The 21,600-nt window shown below is 47.8% G+C and overlaps 1 protein-coding gene across 4 annotated transcripts in view; it reads right to left on the reverse strand.

Moving 5' to 3' along the window:
• Positions 1-20,910, reverse strand: part of RAPGEF1 (Rap guanine nucleotide exchange factor 1) — a 114,042-nt gene extending 93,132 nt beyond the window's left edge. For 2 of the 4 annotated variants that reach the window (XM_061603859.1, XM_061603858.1), the window contains exon 1: positions 20,442-20,910. In XM_061603859.1, coding sequence (XP_061459843.1) covers positions 20,442-20,466 — 25 coding nt within the window. In that variant the 5' untranslated portion in view covers positions 20,467-20,910. The remainder of the gene's footprint in view (positions 1-20,441) is intronic. The other 2 variants (XM_061603861.1, XM_061603862.1) reach the window with 2 other exon arrangements.
• Between the last annotated feature and the right edge of the window lie 690 nt (positions 20,911-21,600).

Consider the following 21,600-nt stretch of genomic DNA (forward strand, 5'->3'; position numbering starts at 1 on the left):
CAGAAACTGCACCCAGCGCACTTTAATAAGCAGGGCTGCTGAGAGCCAGGAAGGAAAGCAAAGTGCTTCTGCAGCGCAAATCCACCCCTGCCCTCTTGCCAACTGCAAATGCATCTTCCATTGGCTACTTAGTGGAGAGGCAACTCAACTCCTGATTGGTCGAGATGCCCAAAGTGACCTATTGTACATTAAAACTGCTGTGTCTGCCCCTCAGTGATGCCACAATGGACCACTGCCGTTCCCTGATTGGCTGGGATCACTCATAGGAAGCCGCCTTAGACCACTGGTCCCTCTAGCTCAGTACTTTTCACACTGACTGGCAGCGGCTCTCCAGGGTTTCAGGCAAGGGGTCTTTGCCAGCCCTACCTGGAGCCGCTAGGGATCGAAACTAGGGCCTTCTGCATTGCAAAGCAGGTACTCTACCATTTGGCCAGCCCTTCCCCCAGAAGATAAAGCAAAATTCTAGTCCTCGTGGTTGCATATAAAGCACTGATTTAATAGAAACCCAGGAAGCTGCCTTATGCCGACTCAGACCATTGGTCCACCTGGCTCCCAACGGTCTGCACTGAGTGTAACACAGGCCTTCGTCTGCAAGCAACGCCCTTTAGCTGTCTCTACAGCACCAGCAGGTCAGTGCCTTTGCAAAAGAATAAACGGACACAAAAGCTTCCAATTGGGAAAAGTTAACACGTGGAAAGACAGCACGTGTGTATTTCAATCTCCCTGGACATGCTGGCGCTAACCTGAAAGTCGCCTTTCTTCAACGGAGGAATTGCAAGAGGGAGACTCCAGTGTGAAATAGCTGAACTAAAATAATGATGTTTGATTTTAGCCATTTAGACTTGAAGGGAGACAACGGCTTCTTCTTTAGCCACAGGGGCTAATTTACACAGCCACGATAAAATAATTACGCAATCAATGACTGCTGCTGTGAACGTATATGCTACTTATTTTGCATACACTTTAAGTTCTAACTGAACTGACACAGACTGTGTTTTTTGCATTTCATTACTATCAATTTTTTTTTTATTAACAATTCCTTACATTGGCCTCACACCAGAACTCAACAAAAGCTTGTGTCAAAATCACATTAAATACACAAGGTGGGTCTTCCTTGCTGGTATGCTAGATATAGCCAGCATGGCTATGTTCCCCCTCCACTGTCAGAGGCCGTATCCCACTGAGAATCCCAGTCGACAGGAATCGCAAGGAGGGAGATTTGCTCTTGTGCTCAGTCCTGCTTGTTGGCTTCCCATAATAGGCAACAGGTTGGCCACTGTGAGAACAGGATGCTGGACTGGATGGGCCTTTGGCCTGATCCAGCAGCCAGGCTCTTCTTGTTTGCTAGAGACAGCCTTCAGACCTGGCCCGGGCTACCTCTAGGACTTCAGGAAGCAAATTTATTTATTTATTATTTAATTTATATCCCACCCTTCCTCCCAGTAGGAGCCCAGGGTGGCATTGCTGAGTTTCTCTAGAAAGTTTTTTGTTGTTATGTGCCTTCAAGTCAATTTTGACTTATAGTGACCCTATGAATCGGCAACCTCCAATAGCATCTATTATAAACCACCCTGTTCAGATCTTGTAAGTTCAGGTCTGCGGCTTCCTTTATGGAATCAATCCATCTCTTGTCCGCCCTTCCTCCTTTTCTACTTCCTTCTGTTTTTTGCCTTTTCTAGTGAATCATGTATTCTCATGATGTGTCCAAAGTATGATAACCTCAGTTTCATCATTTTGGCTTCTAGTGACAGTTCTGGTTTAATTTGTTCTAACACCCAATTGTTTGTCTTTTTTGCGGTCCATGGTGTGCGCAAAGCTCTCCTCCAACACCACATTTCAAATGAGTTGATTTTTCTCTTATCCATTTTTTTCACTGTCCAACTTTTACATCCACACACAGAGATTGGGAATACCATGGTCTGAATGATCCTTTGGTGTTCAGTGATGCATCTTTGCACTTGAGGACCTCTCCTAGTTTTCTCATAGCTGCCCTCCCCACAGTCCCAGCCTTCCTTCTGATTTCTTGACTGTTGTAGTGGCTCTTATCACAGGCTGAACATTCACTGGCTCCTAATAAGCCGGGAGTAAACAGCATGTCTCAAAATGGACTTTTAATTCACACAACTGGAGCACAGGGAGTTTGCCTGACCTATCTAGCTCTGTAGTGTCTACACTGATTGGCAACAGCTCTCCAGGGGGTTTCAGGCAGGGCTCTTTGCAAGCCCTACCTGGACGTGCCAGGGATTGAACCTGGCACCTTCTGCACGCAAAGCAGCCCTCTGGAAGGTCACACTCAAATTTAATTGGCTTTTGTGCGAGTGTACAGAAGAACGCAAGCAGTTTGCTGGCCTCAGCTGGGGGCGTGGGGGGGGCTGCAACAGCTGCTGGGTGGTGGACAAAATCGGGGTCCAACAAGGTTGCTTCAGCTTCCTGAAGAGGTTGCCAAAGGCATCTCAAGCGGCTGCTGCTTCCAACCATCTTAGCTAGAGGCACCCTTCCATCACCAAAGGGATCCGCTTTCCAAGAGATCCCTCAGCTGCTCAAGGGCTGCTGTTCAAGGGAACACGCGGCTTTAATTGGCGCAACACATCTGTAAAGCCAAATACTTCGGATTCCTGCCGATTTTTCCCGGTTAAGCAGAAGCGGTGATGACTTCGCAGAGTTGGGTTTTGTTTTTGTTTTGTTGCTTCGACTGTGTCATAATCCATCGACACTGCTCAATATATCCTGAGTGGGCCAGCGTTGCTGAAGGGTCCACGGCAAGCAAAGTGGGCCACCTCCTTGCACAAGGAAAGCATGAGCACCTGGTAACAAGGTAGCAGCTAACTAGCGTCTGAACCAAAACAGGGGGAAAAAAAACTTTTGGTCAGAGCTGAGAGAATCAAAATGTTGCTGCTGGCATAAAATATACAAATTGTTGACGTCTACAACATACGCACATATGCACAAGCTATTCTGCTTCTATGCAGTTTGGTGTAATGGCTAAGGTGTTGGACTGGCACCTGAGACACCAGGGTTCAAATCCCTGCTCAGCCTCACTGGCTGGCCTTAAGCCAGTCACTGTCTCTCAGCCTAACCTACCTCACAGGGTTGTTGTGAGGATGAAATGGAGAGGAGGAGAGCCCTGTGCACCACTTTGAGCTCCTTGGAGGAAAGGCAGTATATCAATGTAATAGATAAATAAATATCAGTCATTGCAGTAGGAGGGGGGGTGGACACGAAGAAGTAAGAAAGGCATTGGAGACCTTCCTTTTTCAACATGCCTTTTAAGTGGAGATTCAAGAGTAAGCTGTTCGTAGCTGTATTGTATTGTTTTTATATATACATCGATTAATCACTTCAGGATGTTGCACGGGAAGCAATTCATAAATAAAATCCCTTCACCCACCCACCCAACTCTTACTCAGGGTTGTATCCAACTGACTCCTACTCAGGGCAGACACACTGAAATGAATGAACCCATGTTAGTCCTGTCCGCTAATTTCAATGGGTCTACTCTGAGTAGGACTAACATGAAATACAATCCTCAGTTACTCCTTTAACACCGCTGCTGTCTAGTTCCTGTGATTTTACCAGGCGCTGTCTACACACTAGGATGTCTTAAGGACTAGAAACTTGCTGCTCGCTTCCCACTCCCTTTTTCTAATTTAAAAAATAGAAAGCTAAGATTTTTAGGATATTTTATTGCTGTGCCCTACTACCACTTTTTAACAACAGTCTTCAAGTCACCTTGGAGACCCACAGGTGGAAAACATTTTACGCAACTCCTCCACCCACTCCACGCCATCTAGCCATCTAGCATTGCTCTGCTCAAACAGCAAACTCCTTGGCGAATTCTGTGCCAAGGGAGGCAGCCTCATGCAAGCCAAAGGCAGACGCAAAGAAGATGATGTCATGCGCTGCCCCAGTTCAGGCAGATGAGTACACTGCTAAATCAACTTGTTTACAGTGGTCTAATTGCCCCTGTGCCAGCAAGGAAGCATAGCCCTGAGGGACAATTACTGCCTGCCTGTACCACCACCGCCCTCTTTGAGCTACCTCCCAAACTTCTTTCCTGGGAGGAAAAAAACAGCACTGAGTAGAGAAAACATGCACCTAGCGTTGCGCCTGAGAAGCTTCCCTGGCTCCACCAGGAGTGAGAAAACTGGTCGTCACTGGGCCCAGATCCGGTCCTGGGAGCCATTTTATTTACCAGTGCCACTGCTGACACTAGCAAATTTTAGGCTTCATCTGTGCTATACATTTAAACCAGTATGATACCATTTTAAACAGCCATGGCTATTCCCAAAGCATCCTGGGAACTGCAGCTTGTTAGGAGACCCTTGTCCCCCCCTCCCAGAGTGACAGTCCCAAGAGTGGTTTAACAATAAATCGATCTTCCTAGGGAACTCTGGGAATGGTAGCTCCATGAGGGGAATGGGGTGTGTGTGTGCATCTCCTAACAACTCTTGGCACCCTTCACAAACCACACTGCCCAGGGTTCTGCCAGGAGGAAGCCGTGGCTGTTTAAAGTGGTATGATATTGTAGGTGGGCCTTTAATCAAAATGCAGTTCAAAAGGAGGGACCATGTGGAAGCATCGAGATCGCACGGAAGAGCCACACTAAAATCAGAAAACCTATCAGGCATTTATTTAAAGCATTTTCAGCCCGCTCTTCAGTCAAACAACGAGAATGCCACTCCTAGGGCAGCTTCCAGATGTCAATGATACGACCGTCCCTGCTCTTGGGGTTAGGCTCCACAAGACGCGACACAAAAGGAAAAAGGGATTAGGAGGGAGAAAGAGCTAAACGTGGGCACTGAGATGATACGAGTGCAAGTTCTTCCTGTATGATCACATGACATTCCTAGATTACTAGAGTGGTATGAAGAGAATTCATGGCTGCTACTGATAGCTGGAACAGAATGGACTCTCGTGCAAGACTCGTCCATCCTTACCCCAGCCCTGTGAGCAGTGCACGATCCTGCCCAAATGGAGACCGGAATGCTGGGCCGAAAGAGATTATTAAAATGCATATAGCGTCTTTTGCCTCCTCACATCAAATGATCCATCCCTGAGTGCCACATATTGTTTATTTTCAAAGCACTCCTTGTAAACATCATTAAGTGCTGATTCATTTAGTCATCTGTTTCTCAGTTTCAATTCCTGACAGCTTTATTTTAAGATTCCAGAATGTTTCCAAACATTTTTTTTAAAATCAGTTATTTCCAAACAAAATCACTTAACACAGTCAGGCTGCTCTAAGAATGTTTGTTTGTCCCACTGGAAGCCCAACAGTTGGGTGGTTTCTAAATATGTGTGGAATTTGGTTGTTGTGGAAGAATCCTAATTCTTCTCCCTTTCTTCAATTTTTTTTTACTCCAGGAATTCTTCAGGACTGGGGTTTCTAAAATAAAGGGGGTAGAGGGGGAAACTCTTTCTCTGCAAACTAGAAGATCAAAGTTCTGGAACAACAATTAGGGGCAATGGGGTGTGTGTATGTCTATGACCTTCACACTTGGCTGGGCACATGTGCATTTTATATTCTGGTGGGGATATTTCAGAACAAGAAATAAAATGAAAATGATCCCTCAGTCTCTTTCATCTGTAAAACAGGAATACAACGAGTCTACCTTGCAGGTAGTCTAGGCTATTTTAAATACTACTCATACTAACAATAATAATTTGATTTATTCATCCTAAGGTTCCAGAGTGGGCCACAACAATTTAAAAAACAAAACTGAAACAGTTTAAAACAAATTACAATCACAAGAGGAGGGTGGGTGGTAAAATATACATCTCAAGTGTCAAAGAGGTGTGCCTTAGGCATACAACGGAAACTGTACAGTGGAGGTGCCAGACGCACCTCTGTGGGGAGGGAGTTCCATAACTTGGGGGCTGCCACAGGGAAGGCCCTCTCAAGGGCCAACCCCAACACACACTAAGCTTCTGAAAGCTGTGGAACTACCAAGAGAGCCTCCTCTACTGATTTCAACCCCTGAGAGGATCTGTAGGGAAGGAGCAGGACTTTCAGATATATGGGCCCTAAACTGTTTACATTTTCCCCTCCATTTTGCCAATTATTTCAAGGGTGCTGACTGTTTGCACCACAAGAACCTGTGCGCCTGGGCAAGATGTCCCTGAACATTCAGGACACGCCATTCCAAGTCTGTCCGCAGATTTCCTCCAGCAGCTGGAAGTTACCAGCTCAGATGAATAATTCACTTTACAGCTGCTTCTGCTGTCAGACAACTGGAAATGCAGACTTCAAACCATGCATTTTTTAGAGAGGTGGAAAATAAGATCTGCTAAAACATGCACCAGCTATGTCTAGCTTATGTAATATCTCTCTGGGGGGAAAAAAATTCCAGGCGTCTGAGGTCAAATGTGTACATTTGGCACATCTGGGGATCCAGCCTGTCACATAGCAACTGCTCAAGATGGGTGTCAGGTGAGATGATCTGGTGCTTAAGTGTTCTAGACACGTCTCTGCTGCAGCCCCCAGCCCCCAATCACTCTTCTGAACCAAGGCAGGCAAACTTCGGGAACCCAAACGTGCATTTCTGAGTCCTCGTGGCTATAAAGCTCAGTGCCAAGATAAAATGGCAATAAACAAATAATCAGCACAGCTTTGCAAACGTCCACAAAAGTGACGTGCCACTCATTTGTGGCAAATCAACAGCCCAAGAGGGAACACAAAACCAAGACTCTTACCGTTCACAAAAGCTCCCTGCTCTGGTCACTTGAAGGCAATTCTTACTCACTGCAGACCAGAAGCCTGAATTAGGGATGCCGCCACATAGGAAGCTGCCTTACACCGAGTCAGACCACTCGTCCCATCCAGCTCAGTACTGTCTGCACTGACCAGCAGCGGCTCTCCACAGGCAGGGGTGTCTCACAGATCTACCCGGAGATGCCAGGGACTGAACCTGGGACCTTCTGCTGCTCTACTGCTAGCTGTGGCCCTCCCCCTGAAGAAATCAACTAGGAACGCTCAGGCAGATGAACACCCCTGCTCGATTTCAGCTCCCACAATTAGGGTGGGCTGCACTCTCTGATTCCGCTCGTACAGCCCACCTCCCTAGCACATCCGAGTCCCAAAGAGGAAACAGCTCAGATTGGGAGAGGGCAAGATGTGGTCGAAGGCAATGGCTCCTTCTTGGATGAGGGTGGGACCGCTCAGGCATCTTCCCCTTTGAAAAACAAAGGGGATGCTTGCAGCGTCTCCTCCTGCTGGGATCACGGGGCCTGAACTACAATTCCTATTGTCCCCTGCAACCGGCATTTTGCACCTGTAGCAATCAGTGCTACAGTCCAAGGCAGGATGACGGCTCTCCTCTGCCTCCATGGTCGGAGGCAGCGTGCTTCTGAACACCAGCTGCTGCAGGAGGGGAAGGGTGCTCTTGCACTCAGGTCCTACCTGGGGGCGTCCCACCACAATCCAGCTGGCCACTGTGAGAACCGGATGCTGGGCTACAATGGGCTACTGGGCTGATCCAGCAGCAAGGCTCTCCTTATGTTCTTATGATGAGACACTCCAAGGGTGTCCTTTGCTCTGACCTCCAAGGTGAGCTTTTCTCCCTTGGGACTGGGCTAAGTGGGCACGCTTCCTGGGTGAGGGCCCTTCCGCTTGCCTATTCCAGGTCTGAATCAGAAAGATAAGGAAATCAGGAAGCAAGAGTGAACAGAGCTAAAATTCACTGGGCTTTTCAAATTCAGAAGCCAGGGTGGCCTAGAGCTACGTACCCACCATACATGCAAAGCACAAGTCTTCCCCCAAAGAATCCGGAGAACTGTAGTTTGTAATGGGTGCTGGGAATTGTAGCTCTGTAAGGGGGATGGTACATGATTCTACAGTTCCCGGGATTTTTTTAAGGGAAGCTGTGTGCTTGAAATGCATGGTGGATACACAGTCTGAGAGGCACCACAATGGGCCAGACAGAGGAAATTTGGGTTCAAATCCCTGCTCGGTCAAAAATCTCCCTTGATGGTGAAGCCATTTTGAAGGCCATTTCCTCACAGTTTTTTTGTTAAAGTTTGTGTGTAGGATAGAGGAAGCTACCTTAGGCGGCATACACACCATACATTTGAAGCACATGGCTTCCTCTTCCCCCAAAGAATCCTGGGAAATGTAGTTTGTTAAATGCTGCGTACTCACCATACATATAAAACATTTGACTTCCACCAAAGAATCCTGGGAACTGTAGTTTGTTAAGGGTTCTCGGAATTTTAGCTGTGTGAGGGGTAAACTATAGTTCCCTGGATTCTTTGAGGGAAGCCATGTGCTTTAAATGTGTGCTGCGGATGCAGGCTGAGAGGCACCATGTTTGGCTGAATGGAGGAAGCTCGGGTTCAAATCCCTGCTTGGTGAGAAATTCTCCGGATGGAGGTGCCGATCCCAAGAGGCTACTCTCAGATCTGAAAGAAGTAACTAAATCTGGAGAGGGGTTGTGAAGCCAAGTGAGATAATTATAAAGCACGCTTGATGTGCTTTGGAAATAAGAGGGAGGTCCCCTTGTTGCCTTGATCACATCAATCTCCCCGCTCTCCAAGGCTCCTTCACGGCTCAGCGTAGTCAGTCCTCAAGTGCCCACAATCTGCTTGCTTGATGCCAACCTGCCCAGCTTATCAAAGCAACATGCAAATCAAGTGGAGAGATTAATATGCAAATGCAGCCTCAGCTGGCAATATATTTTCAGCAGGCTCGCCTGTAAGGCAAACTGCTTTAGCCTTCCTCTAGCCCATCATCAAGAAAATAAATACATCTTTGGGGACATAGAACGACTACAGCTGGGTGGAGAGAGAGGGGGGGAAGAGCAAGAGGCAACTCGGCTCGCTACGCCTGATGCACTTCGACGCAGTTCGAGTCCCTGCTTATCCATGACAAGTTTCAAGCGACTAACACGCTCCATGAGGAAAGGTTACAACACTTGGGCCTTTTCGTTTAGAGAAAAGGCAAGCGGGGAAGGGAAGGACATGGCAGAGGTGTATACAATTATGCATGGCAGGGCTGTGGAGTTGGAGTCGCGGAGTCGGAAGCAATTTTGGGTGGAGTCGGTAGAAATGTACCGACTCCGTCTTCATAATAAATTTTGATTGACAAATTTTTTAAAATATCAATTCACAATGTCAGAGAAGCTTCCCATGAAGTCAGCTGTAGTTGAGCATTTCACCATAACTCAAGATGGAAAACATTTTGTGTGTCACAGGACCCAGATGAAGACAAATGCTGTGATGCCAAGATCAGCGCATATTCAGGCAGCGATAAAAATGCTCCTAGGAGAGCTTACAATTTAAAAAGACATTTACAGCCCTTTCCAGGGCTGTGGAGTTGGAAGCAATTTTGGGTGGAGTCGGAGAGTAGAACAATAGAGGAGTCGGAGTTGGAGGTTTGGCATACCGACTCCACAGCCCTGATGCATGGTGTGGGGAAAGTGGGTTCTCTCTCTCTCTCTCTCTCTGTCTCTCATAATATTAGAACTTGTGGACATCCAATGAAGCTGAGTGCCACAGAGAGAGCTTCCGCATGGCTTCAGGACATTCCGGGGCGTCCGTGTGCATGTTTGGTTACAAGCCATCAACCGTTCGGAGCAGAGCTTCCAAGGAGGAAGACCCTGAAGACAAGAAGTGGTCAAGAAGTTTCAAGGGAAGATGAGAAAGAGAAAGCTAGTGAAGAAGAAATAAAGAAGTATTTAACATTTTAAAAAAGGAAACAAGCTGAGGGTGGGGAACCCTCAGGGCGCACGCTGGCAGTGGAAGGGACCACCCCTTCAAACACCTCTCTCTCTCTCTCTGATTCTTCCTGCCAGGGAAGGGGTGGATTGCTCTTGAAAGAGGTCTGAACTGAGTTCTTGCTCCTTCCATTCCCCCCTCCCCAGCTCTATCTCTCCCCTCCGTACACACACATGAAATTAGGCCAGGGGTACAGGCAGGCCAGATCACTCTCTGTCCCCACCCCTGCAGGCCAACTCTGATGGGTGGGTGGGACAGCCCACCTGTCAATCACCTGACATGATTGCCAGGTGAGTTGCCTTACCCACCTCTCAAAGCCACTCACACAGCAAGCACCCAACAGCCAACTGGTTGCTGGGCACTCGGGAACTGAAGCGCAAGGAGCTTGGACGGTCCTATGCTTGGCAAAGCCACTTTCCGCAGAAATCAGCTAGGATCGCATTCACAGAGTCAATGCGGCAGCCTTTGGGTGCAGGTTGCCCACTCCGGATATAAAAATATCTGCTGGACCAGGCCAAAGGGCCACCTAGTCCAGCATCCTGTTCTCACAGTGGCCAACCAGATGCCCACAGGAAGCCCGCAAGCAGGACCTGAGTGCTAGAGCACTCCCCCCTCCTGTGGTTTCCACAACTGGTATTCAGAAGCACACTGTCTCCGACAGAGGAGGGAGAACAGAGCCATCACGACTAGTAGCTTATCCTCCCTGTTTAAGGAGCTGAAAATGTCACAAGCAGATGACAGCATTTAAGACAGCACAGAGCAGCATTTAAGAATGAAGCAAGGGGATCAAGCCGGAAAAAAAAGTTACAATATTCTGGGATGGAAATAACGGAAAGGCTTGTGAGTGTGCATAACGAAATTTGCAGGGACTGGCGGTAGGCTCACGTGCCTTCTGCGGCACAGTCACTGACTTTTTTTCATTGGAGGAAGGAAGACCAGAAAGGCTTCTTTTGGGAGGAAGGGTGGGATAAAAATTTAATAAATAGAAGATTCCATAGTTTCCCACATGGGAAGAAAATTCCAGATATGACTTTGTACCTAATTCATTCTGAGACCCCAGATGCTGGAAATAATTATCTACCCCAAGGGTAGGAAAAACAAGAAAAGGAATCACTCCCCCCACCCCCTATCCACCTTGAAATATAATAAACTCATAAGGTACTTCCCAAACTATGTCCCAAGGCCTTTCTCCAGAGGAGGGTGCCTGCTTTATCTCTGCATGACTCCCACTACTCTAAGGTGGCTTCCTTCCAAGCAGAACACATGCACAGATCAGGGATGCCCGCAGAAACGCAAGAGGTGGACTTCTCTATATACTCTAAAATGGGGTGGGGGCCTGTGTTCCTCCAGATGTTGCCAGATCACAAGTCCCATTGCTCTAGACCACTGGCCATAACAGCTGGGGCTGATGGGAGTTGGAGTCCAACAATATCACGAGAGCCATAGTTTCGCCACTCCTGCTCTAAAAGGAAACCCTTTCAAGTGTTAAGAATGAAAACAGCCTCCAGTTTTTATCAGGGAGACAGATGCTTTACTTTCAGAAGTTTCAAAAGAAATTATGGAAAGGCAACCCACTATGCCAACACTTTGCCTTTAATTTTTTAAAAATACATATATTATACATAATACTATTGTGATCAAAGTTAGTATTCCAAATTGTTCGGCAGCACATTCTCAGTCTGAACCTTGTGGTGAAGATCCTAGCTAAACTACTGATTTCGCCTTAAGCTCTGCATTGCGTGACAGTTGGCAAGTTTTTTTAAAGCAAACACACACACTCTAAATAGGAAGTATGTTCCTCAGGCTATTTTAATGCCATTCAGACCATGCAGGCATGGAGATTTCCTGGATTAGAAAACATACTTCAGAAAACTATAAGAGGGTTACAAGGCCAAAGTCACCCTCGGTCAGGCATCAAAGAAACTCTTGAGGCAGTTTCATGGCCATTGTACTCAAGATTGTTTGGGGCGTGGGTATTCTTTTCTGTCGTGAGCTTTTCTCTGGAAAGGAAGGATATGGATTTATAAACAAAAGGAAGCAGTACTGAAGATAGCAGCAGACTAATTTCTGAATGAATTAGTTCACATTTATGATGTCCACAAATTGCAGTTCTTTGAAGGCGTGTGTGATTCCGAAAAGAGTCATACTCTGGAGGCAAACAGTTGTAATCTTTTGTAAGTGAAGACCTTGAGAACAAACATAACTTGCCTTGCCGGATCAGGCCAAAGGCCTCTTCAGAGACTCTCAAGCTGTAGCCCATGGACCACTGGTGGCCAGCAAGCTCTGTCCAGGTGGGCTGTGGAACAGTTACAGAAAAGTCAAGAACAGCCACGACAGCATAATGCAGTGGTTCAGAGGGTTGGACAAGGACCTGAGAGACCAGGGTTCAAATCCCCACACACCCAAGAAGCTAGTGACTGTCTCTCTGCCCAACTTACCTCACAGGGTTGTTGTGAGGATAAAATGGGGTGGGGGAGAACCAGGTATGCTACTTTGAGCTGCTAGGAGGAAATGGGGTTTATAAATGTAGTAAACAAATGCAGTAAAGATAAATCTGTTCTTGGCCCTACGCTTTATGTATTTTTTGTCTTATAGTGGAGACTGCAGTAGTTTTGACCAGGGCTGGGTTTTATCTGACAAGGGCATGGACTAGGACAGGGTTCTCCAACCCTGGTCCATGCTGGCAAGGGTTGATGGGAGATGCAGCTCAAGGCATCTAGAAGGCACCAACTTTTTTTGGGGGGGGGAGAGAGAGAGACTGAAGTGCAATCTTACTAATTCCCCCTTAATTCACAGTTCTGGAGCTCACTTTTTAAGTCATAGCCCCTTTCCCCACAATTCAAAATAAGTTTCATATTTTAAGGTTTAAAAGGAGCACACAGCAGAGAGACACTGAATCCTGCGATCCTTGTAAGGCTGGAAATAGTACTATATCCAAATGAGGAGGTGGGTAATCTGCCCCACCATCTAGCTCACGTCAGAGTGGCTTGAAAATGAAGTGAGCTGTTCTCCTCCAAAAATTCAGAAATGGCTCAGCTGATTTCCAATCCAATCTCGATTCACTAAGTTTTCCCAAAGGTGGCCTTTCAAAGCAGCCCCTATGCAAATGGATGGCTACTTGGAAAGGCTGCCCCGGGGTGAAAAGTGTTGCTGGAGAACAAAAAGCCCACCCAGCCCATCTGGGGAAGTCTTCCCCAGATCAGATATTAACCTGAGCCAGAGAAGAATCTGGGATCTTCTAACGCTCTTCTCTCGTTTGAGACCCCTGAAAGTTCATCTCTCGGAGTAAGCATGGCGACCCTCACCAGCGTTTCTAATCCAAACATTATCCAAGTGCAGCTGCGAAAATTAATCTAAGCAGGTTTGCAATACTCACCTTAGCATGAAGCAAGCATTAAATACCCAAAAGTTCATCTATAGTTTAGAACAGAATTTGAGTTGGAGAGAATACCTAACCCTCTCACCCATCTGCATAAGCCCTGATTGTCTGCGCCTTATTATTGTTGTTGTTGCTGCTCTGACAGCAAAGAAAAAGAGAATCATTTTCTTCTCCCCTTCCTCCCTAACGTGTGACGTGTTGCCATGGCTGCATTGCCAGATGCAAGGAGCACTGGGAAATGTAGATTTCCTGGTGCTACTGACCCATATCGGTGGCACTGGAAAACTCTGAAATGGTCAAGAGTTTGGTTCAAAAGAAGAGAGCCGGTTTCCAAATTTTGGGGGGGAAATAGGCTTCTGAGCCAGGCAAGGAGAGTTCACTCACCACCAGACTGAAAGCAGCTGTGTTTTGCTCAACAACAGGCTAGTAGTCTCCAGAAACAGTGTAAAGTTGTCCACTACTACACAGAGTGGCAACCTACAGTCAAACCAAAACTGTGACCAGGTTGGTCAACCTGTGCCTCTCCAGATTTGCTGGACTGTTAACATCCATCATCCCTGACCATTGACCATGCTGGCTGAAGCTGATAGGAGCTGAAGTCTACAACATCCTCGGGGCTGTAGATTCCCCATCCTAGCTCAAAGCATCGCAAAGCAGAGCAGGGATCCCAAAGAGGTTAACAGCACAATCACATAAGAACATTAAGAAGAGTCCCAATGGCCTATCTAGGCCAGCTTCCTGTTTTCACAGTGGTCAACCAGAAGCCCCAAAGGGAAGCCCGCAAGCAGGACCCGAGCTCAACAACATTCTCCCCACTTCCACTTCCCCACAACAGCTTCATCCCCCATGAATTTGTCTAATGATCCTCTTTCAAGGTCCTCCAATTTCAGTGGTCCTCACTACCTCTTGGCTGCAGCTAATTCCACAAACTGCCTCACTGGCCCAGGCAGGACTAGCCATTCTCCTTTCAGCCACGAGAAGAGTCTGGCAACAACAACTACACGTTAAAGAAAAAAAAATTACGGGTTCAAGATAAGTGGGGTGGGGGGAAATCTCTCACCAAAGGGGCAGTCTGGTCGACCAAAAAATTATTTTTAGACAGATTTCCAGCTCCTCTTCCCTTTGACAGAAAACCCAAAAGGACTGTCCACACCCTGAAAATAAATTTAGAAATTCTTTCCAAATTCAGCTTTTTGGTGAAGTCACCAGTCAGCTGCCTCGCATTCCAGCAAACTTCAGCTGTCTCTTCCCTCCCTAACCATACAAAACATTCATTCCCTTCTAACACCCGAACAGGCATCTGTTTGTTGCCTCAACGAGCTCATGGACTACTTTTTTATTTCAGTAATGTGGCTTTTGAGATTATTACCATACAGTAATATTTTCAAGTGCTTCTGCTGTCAGAGGTCTCTGAATGCCAGTTGCTGGGAATCACAATCGGAGAAAATGCTGTAGTGCTCAAGTCCTGCTTAGGGGCCTTCCCAACCGGGCATCGGGTCGGCTGTTATGAGAACAGGATGTTGGACTAGATGGGCCTTTGGCCTGATCCAGCAGCCAGGCTCTTATACCGGCTCTCTCTCCCCCACCACATGCCACCGCTCAATCTTTACGCGATGTAAAAGCCACTCACTGCACATGGTGTACAAGCCAGACATACACTTAAGCCAGTCTGCTTTACTGATGTGCAGTAAGACATATTGACACCAGCCTGTGGACGGAAGTCAGCTGATGACAGCATCCATGCAAGTGCATATCCCAACAGAAAACCCTGCCAGAACAAACTATGAGGCCAGTAATTCCCAGAACTGTGTGCCACGCACAGAGATATGCAGGTTGACCTATTTTCTGCCCATGTCAATTTTTCATTCATAAATAAGTTCCGTCCCATTTTCCATATTCATCTATAAATTTTATTAAAGAAAAAAAACGACACCCAAGAACATAAAAATGTGTATTTAAATGTTATTTTATCTCAGTGCACACTTTTCTTAACATATTTCATTTATCAAATATGCGTTTTTAACCATTTTATTAAAGTCAAAAACTTCATCCCCAAATTCAGAGAAGAATAAATTAGAATAATTGTGTTCTGATCCACCGATCAGTCTGGGAGCTTAGGATAAGGTCAGTTTGCATCAGAATTCACAGAATCCGATTCCTCAGTCATCCCCAGTCATAAGACAAATATGTTAGAGGTTCCTGTAACTACTCAAAGGACCTACTCACAGACAAGGCTGCTTGCTGTATCTCTGCATGATCTACTGCTCTGGCCCCTGCTTCCCTCCAACCGGCTTCTGAAGGAAGGTAGAAGGCAGCTTCCTATGTATGGGTCAGACTCTTTCGTCAATCTAGCTCAATCCTGTCTACACTGACTGGTAGTGGCTCTCCTGGGTTTCAGACAGCAGCCCCTCCCAGCCGGGGCTTTTTGCACGCAAAGCAGGTACTCTACCACTGAGCTACAGCCCTTCTGATATCTCTGCATTAGATGCAGCAGAATAAATTAGTCACTCCCAATACACACACTCATTAGAATCACCCACCCTCAGAGTAGGGTTGTCCGTTGGGTCCCTGCATAAGTCACTGCTCTGAGCAGGAGGTACACTCAGAACATCAGCTTACACAGAAACACAGGAGGGGAGCTCCTTAGATGCTTCAGAAGTAGACCTGCTGGGTATGGGAACAGAGGGTACCTCTCATTTTAATTCAGAAAAAGCAAGCCTCTGCTATCAGAAGTCTGGAAAACATTGTTGTAGCCTAAGCAAGCATTCATAAGATCACTCGCCGTGGATCAGATAACCTTAAGAAGCTGTTTAGGTTGCAACCCTGCACACGCTTGCTTAAGAATACATCCCACCAAACTCAGTGAGGCTTGCTTTCAAGTAAACATGCCTAAGATCCATCTCACAATCGCCTACTACTTTACAGCAGAGGTGTCAGTAAAAAGTCAATTAACAAGGGAGACAGGCGCACCAGAGAGGGCATTCCACAAATGGTGAACAGCCACCGAAAAGGCTACCAACCGGGTAGCCCCCAGCAGTGGCACTACTACCACCAAGGGCTCACTCGCTAATCGTAAGGCTTGAGATGGTTGATTGTGGGGAACCTTTAATACCAACAGGTTATCTTCGGGGTGGCTGTGTGCCATTGGTGGACGGGGCCAGAGGCAAGGTGGGAGGGGCAACAGATGTGACTCTTGCCATTGTACAGTAGGCTACATTCGGGCTGTGCAAAAGTCAGAGGCTTTTGCTTCTGTGCATCTTACCATCCTCCATCCAAACAAGTACCTATACCATATTTCGGGGATACATGCCAGAAAGGCAACAGCACTCAAGGAGGGCATGGGGCATCCTGAGGCCAGACAGAAAGGACGAGAGGGCCAAATCTGGGCCTTGGCCCTGGGGCTCCCCTCTGCTGCTTTACCCCCTCCCCCAATTGACAGGGAGGGTAGCCCCTTGAAAAGTATCACCTTAGGCAACTGTTGGCAGCCACCTACCCAATTCAGCATTCTGCTCCGAGCATTCAGAACAAGCTCTGGAGAGATTTACTCAGCAGTTAATCAGTATGACGATGTGGTGCGATGCTCACTTGTTAAGACAGTTACTTGGTATGGAAGAGACGATTTGCACAAGAAGGCATGGGGCTTGAAAGCCTGCTGCTTTGCAATCCTAGTAGCTTTTTAGTCCCAAGGGGTCTCTCCAAAACCTTATCACAAGAAAGACGGATTCGGATGCTGCACAGAGTTCAGAAGCTGGGACAAAATGCGTTTCAAATGATCAAACCCCAGAATCTTCTGCCTTTGACGCAAGAAAGGACAGACAGGTCTGAACGATGGGCTGTTCAGCGGGAAAGGAGGGGGCGCGACACCACAACCGTTACTGTACATTCCCCCAAGGCAGATATCCAACAAATCCTTACACCACGGAACACAACACAACATTGATTTCTCTCTGCTAATTAAATGCCACATAATGAAACCAAATAAATTTGCTGCTTGATTTGCAGAACACTAATTGAATCTTTAAATATAACACCTCTGGTACACCCAAAAGCAGCTGTAAAACAGCAACAACTGAAAATCCAAGGAGGCCCTTCAGGAGTTTGAAGCACCATCAGGCATCCCAGTTAACAGCTTCAAACAGAGCAATTCTAACCTCCTTCTTTTCATCATGGGGTCAGAGGAGATCCCAGCCAGACCCAACACTCTGGAGAACAAGAAAGAGCAGGGAAGGAATTTTAAGGGAATATATTCCACTCTCTCCTCTACCAGGAGTTCAGTATTTCAAAAATCACCCATCACGTACAAAACTATGCCACTTGTTAACAGCTTTGTTTCCAGTCATTAAACACACAGTAAAGTAAGTGTTTTGATGGACAGCAAAAATTCAACCTTCAGAAAGTGAATTATTAGCTTGTAAAAGAAATACTACAGCCTTGATAATAAACTCATTTCTGAGACGCCCCTCTCCATACGACATGCAAAAGGGCAAGACAGACACTATTAGCAGGCAGGAATTTCATGTGCTGTTTGGAGTTCACCTGACAAGAGGCCCCGACTCATATCTCCATTCACACTTTTAAGAGGCTCACTTACGAATAAAGGGGGAAACCCCATCCCCGCCTCACCCCCCTCAATGGACGCCGGAACAGGCATTTCCCCACCTACACACACCCCCAATATTGGTCTGTCACATGTAGAAACGCCCTCCAGTTTCCCCACACACCATCAGATTTCACGCTGCAAATCAGGAACAGAACATGTGGAAATTCCACAAGGTCTACGAGGCTTTTGCAAAAATAATAAGCATGCCAACAAGGTCTTTCACAGAGCTAGTCAGTCGAGTGTAAGTATGCAGGTGAATGAGGTGAACCTCCTCCTTTAACCCCAGGCTACCCTCAAAGGGCCTTCCTTGGATGGTGGGGTGGAGGGGGTAAGCCTGAGGCTTGCAATGGCTTCTTTTTGTAACACGAAACCAACCCTCCACAACTTGGTGCCCTCCAGATGTTATGGGCTGATAGGAACTGTGGTGCAAAACATCTGGAGGGCCCCAGGTTGAGGAAGGGTGCATGGGTTAGTATTGTGCCCAAACACAGCCAGCAACTTTTATGGCTGAGTAGGAATTCGAATTTGAGTCTCCCCAGTTCTGGTCAAGCACGCTTATCCTACGCCACCAAATCTTTGAGCCACAACCCTATTCACGAAATATGGAACAGCCTGTGGAAATCGAAATCACTCCTTGGACTCTAGCTGCAAAAGCTCTCTCCCCAAATCTGCTCTATGGGGCCCTATGAAACTGCAGAACAGCTCTAAGACACCCTTTGCCAACCTGGGGCCCTCCAGATGTTTGGGACTACAACTCTGGGTCTGATAGGTGTTGTAGTCTAAAACATCTGGAGAGCGCGAGGTTGGGGAAGACTGCTCTAAGGAGCTGGGGGGGGAGGAGAAGCAACAGAGATGAATGTACACTGTAGTTTTTATTAAAGAGCCCAGAGCCAGCGCATGGGGAGAAAAAAAGAGTGTGTTAATCTATAGGTGGAATGAAGTTTGTTTTACGGAGCTTTATGAAGCTGGAGAGCCATTTGTTATAGGGTTAGAAGAAAAGCTGTGGCGTTGGGGGAACCATCCATTCTACAGTAACAGGAAGGATCTGTTTTACGAGCCTGAGAAAACTGTTTGGGACATATGAAGAGCGTTCCATGGGGCTCTAAGAAGCCAGGGTGGTGATTGACTACGTAGAACCACAAAAGAGTCTGTTCTAGGGTTTTTATGAAGCTGCTGCCACCCTACGGAGAAGGAACTCTGTTCTGCATGATTCTGGGCTGAGAGAGGTTACGGGACCAATATGGAGGGAGGGTACCTGACCTACAGGCCTGTGACATGAGGAGTCTCCTGTGGTGGTAAATCCAGTCTGTCCCTTGAAGACTGGTTTCGAGCAATCTGTATGTAGCCAGTGTGGTGCAGTGGTTAGAACATCAGGCCAGGACCTAGGAGACCAGGGTTCAAATCCTCACTTGGCCATGAAGCTTGCTTGGGCCAGTCACTGCCTCTCAGCCTAACCTACCTTACTGGGTTGTTGTGGAGATTAAATGGGGAGAACCATGTACTCCACCCTGAGGTCCTTGGAGAAAAGGTAGGATATAAATAAAATAAATAAATATAAGGGAGTTACGCTATAGGGCTAGGCACGAGTTCCACTATAGGTCAAGCAGCCATTAGTCTTTTATGACGGGAGCACATGAGTATACAGTTGCTATCCTATGGGACAGGAAGAGGCCTGTTCTTTCAGACCCATAGGAGGGTGCCACAGAACAAACAAATAACTCCACAGGGAGGGATCAAGTTTGTTCCAAGGAGGGACCAGGTGGTACGGAATTATATGGGGACATGTGGGGAGAACTGAATTTGGAAGAGATGCATATGATTCTACACATAAAATACAGAGCATTTATGTGTGGGGAAATTAGGGCTGTCCCGTGAACCCCGGTTTGGGGGTTTCCCCAGAGCATCTGCCCTATGGGCTGACAGCAGCCCCACAGGGCAGGAAACCTGCACCCCACAGCTTTAGAAACAAATTCTACTTGGAACAGAAATTAATGGACATAAATTAGTCAACTCCATGAATTTCAGTGGGACTGGATGCAACCCAGTAACTTTACAAAAGGGATGTGGGTGGGTCTTTCTCCATTGGGGGCAGAGAGGGCGTCTTTTCTATGGGGCTCCCCACCACCACCCCATGCCTCGGTTTTCTTTTTTGTCTATTGTGCGTTTATCGTTTACGATTTGCCACCTTATCTTTTAACAACATTACTAAAAATTAGGATTTTTAAAAAGGGGGGGGGAATATCCTTCCTTAGGACAGGACAGGTTCTAATCTCGAGCATGGGGAAACATTTTTTATTTTTTAGTGAAAGCAGGGGGCTACTATGGGGCAAGAGGAAAGCCTAACTCCAATGGAGCTCTGTCTTGGAAGGCGGAGAATAGGTGGCAAAAAAACAGAGGCAAATAATGACTTTCCTCTAGGGCGGGAGCCAGCCTTCCGGGGTCTGTGTGTGTGGTGTTGGTGAAGCCTCCACTAAGTGTGGGGTGGGATATTGGGGGGGGTGCACCCCAGACCCATATAAGCCAGCTGATGAATGAAAGGAAGAACCAGGCAGCGAGTGGGAGGGAGGAACCAGCAGTGGGGTTCGCCCCCTGGTTTCCAGGGGGCCTCAACCCCTTTCGCCTCAGCCAGCCCCCCCCCCCACACACAGTAGAGCCCCACAGATTGAAGCAGAGGAGGAGAAGGAAGAAGGCGGCCTGTCCGCCTGGCGAGTCGCTGGGCGGCCTTCCCTCCGCCGGCATTCACCCACCTACCTGTTTTCTCGATCTTGCCGGACATGTCGCGGCCGCGCCGGGGCTGGGCTCCAGTCCCGCCCGCCGGAGAGGGGGGCTCGGGCTCAGAGGCCCAGCCCGGCCGGAGGAGGAGGAGAAACAGCAGCAAGAACAGGAACGGAAGACGAGGCCGCCACTGCAGCCCTCAGCGCCGCGGAGGAGCCGAGCCGGGCCAGAAGGGAGCTCGCTCTCGCTCCACCTCAGGCGCCGCAGCGGCCTACGACGAGCCCGGCCTCCGCCTCCTCCTCGCCGCTGCCGCCGCCTCGTCTCGCTTCCCCTCCCTCGGCCCCGCAGAGAGGGAGAGCCCGAGGAGGTGGGCGAGCGGGCGGGCGGAGGAGTCTGAGGGAGAGGAGATGGAGGAGGCCGCACAGCGCGCCCTGCTGCCCGCCCTCGAGAAGGCAGCGAGGCCCAGGCCGCCGCCGTGAGGGGCCGCTCCTTGGAAGAGGCGGAGGAGGCGCTGGGGGAACTACCCGGCTAGGCGCCCGATGCCCCGAGAGGAAAGGATTTGCCCATCACGGACTCAGGGGTTAGACCCCGCCGAAATCTTTAACGCTCCTAAGTTAGGCCGCAATCCTATACATGTCTACTCCGAAGCAATGAGTGCGGTGGCAAATCCAGAAGTGCAGGGGCCCTTCGTGATAGTCCCAGCCACGCATCTCGCCCCACTTTTTTTGTTTTTGCTGAGGGGTTGAGAATGAGATCCTTGTTAATGGCTTTTTCCCAGAACAACAGACGTCCCTAGGAGCCGCTCGTGAAAGTGTGTTAGCTACTGAGAAGAGTGTTCTCAGTGGTCAGCTCACTTCACTCTGATTGCCTCTGAAAAAAGGACAAGGAAGCAAGTTAAAAGACTTATTAGTGGACAACACACTCTTTAATGCTGATTAGCTTGTAGGATGCTGGAGATACAGGGACCCCGCTCCCCAAAAAGTAAGGATCTAAGACACACACCCCAAGACCCCGGACAACTACAGCCCTGCTCAGAAGTATCTCCATTGGGTCCAGTGGGATATATTCCCAGGTAATTGCACCCATAATGTTTGGCCATTGCAATGGGTCTGCTCTGGAATAAGACTAGCATAATAATAATTTATTACCCACCTTTCTCCAGTATGTCGCAGGCAGTCCACGGCACTATAAAATA

The sequence above is a fragment of the Rhineura floridana genome, chromosome 20, assembly GCF_030035675.1.
Source record: "Rhineura floridana isolate rRhiFlo1 chromosome 20, rRhiFlo1.hap2, whole genome shotgun sequence".
NCBI lineage: Eukaryota > Metazoa > Chordata > Lepidosauria > Squamata > Rhineuridae > Rhineura > Rhineura floridana.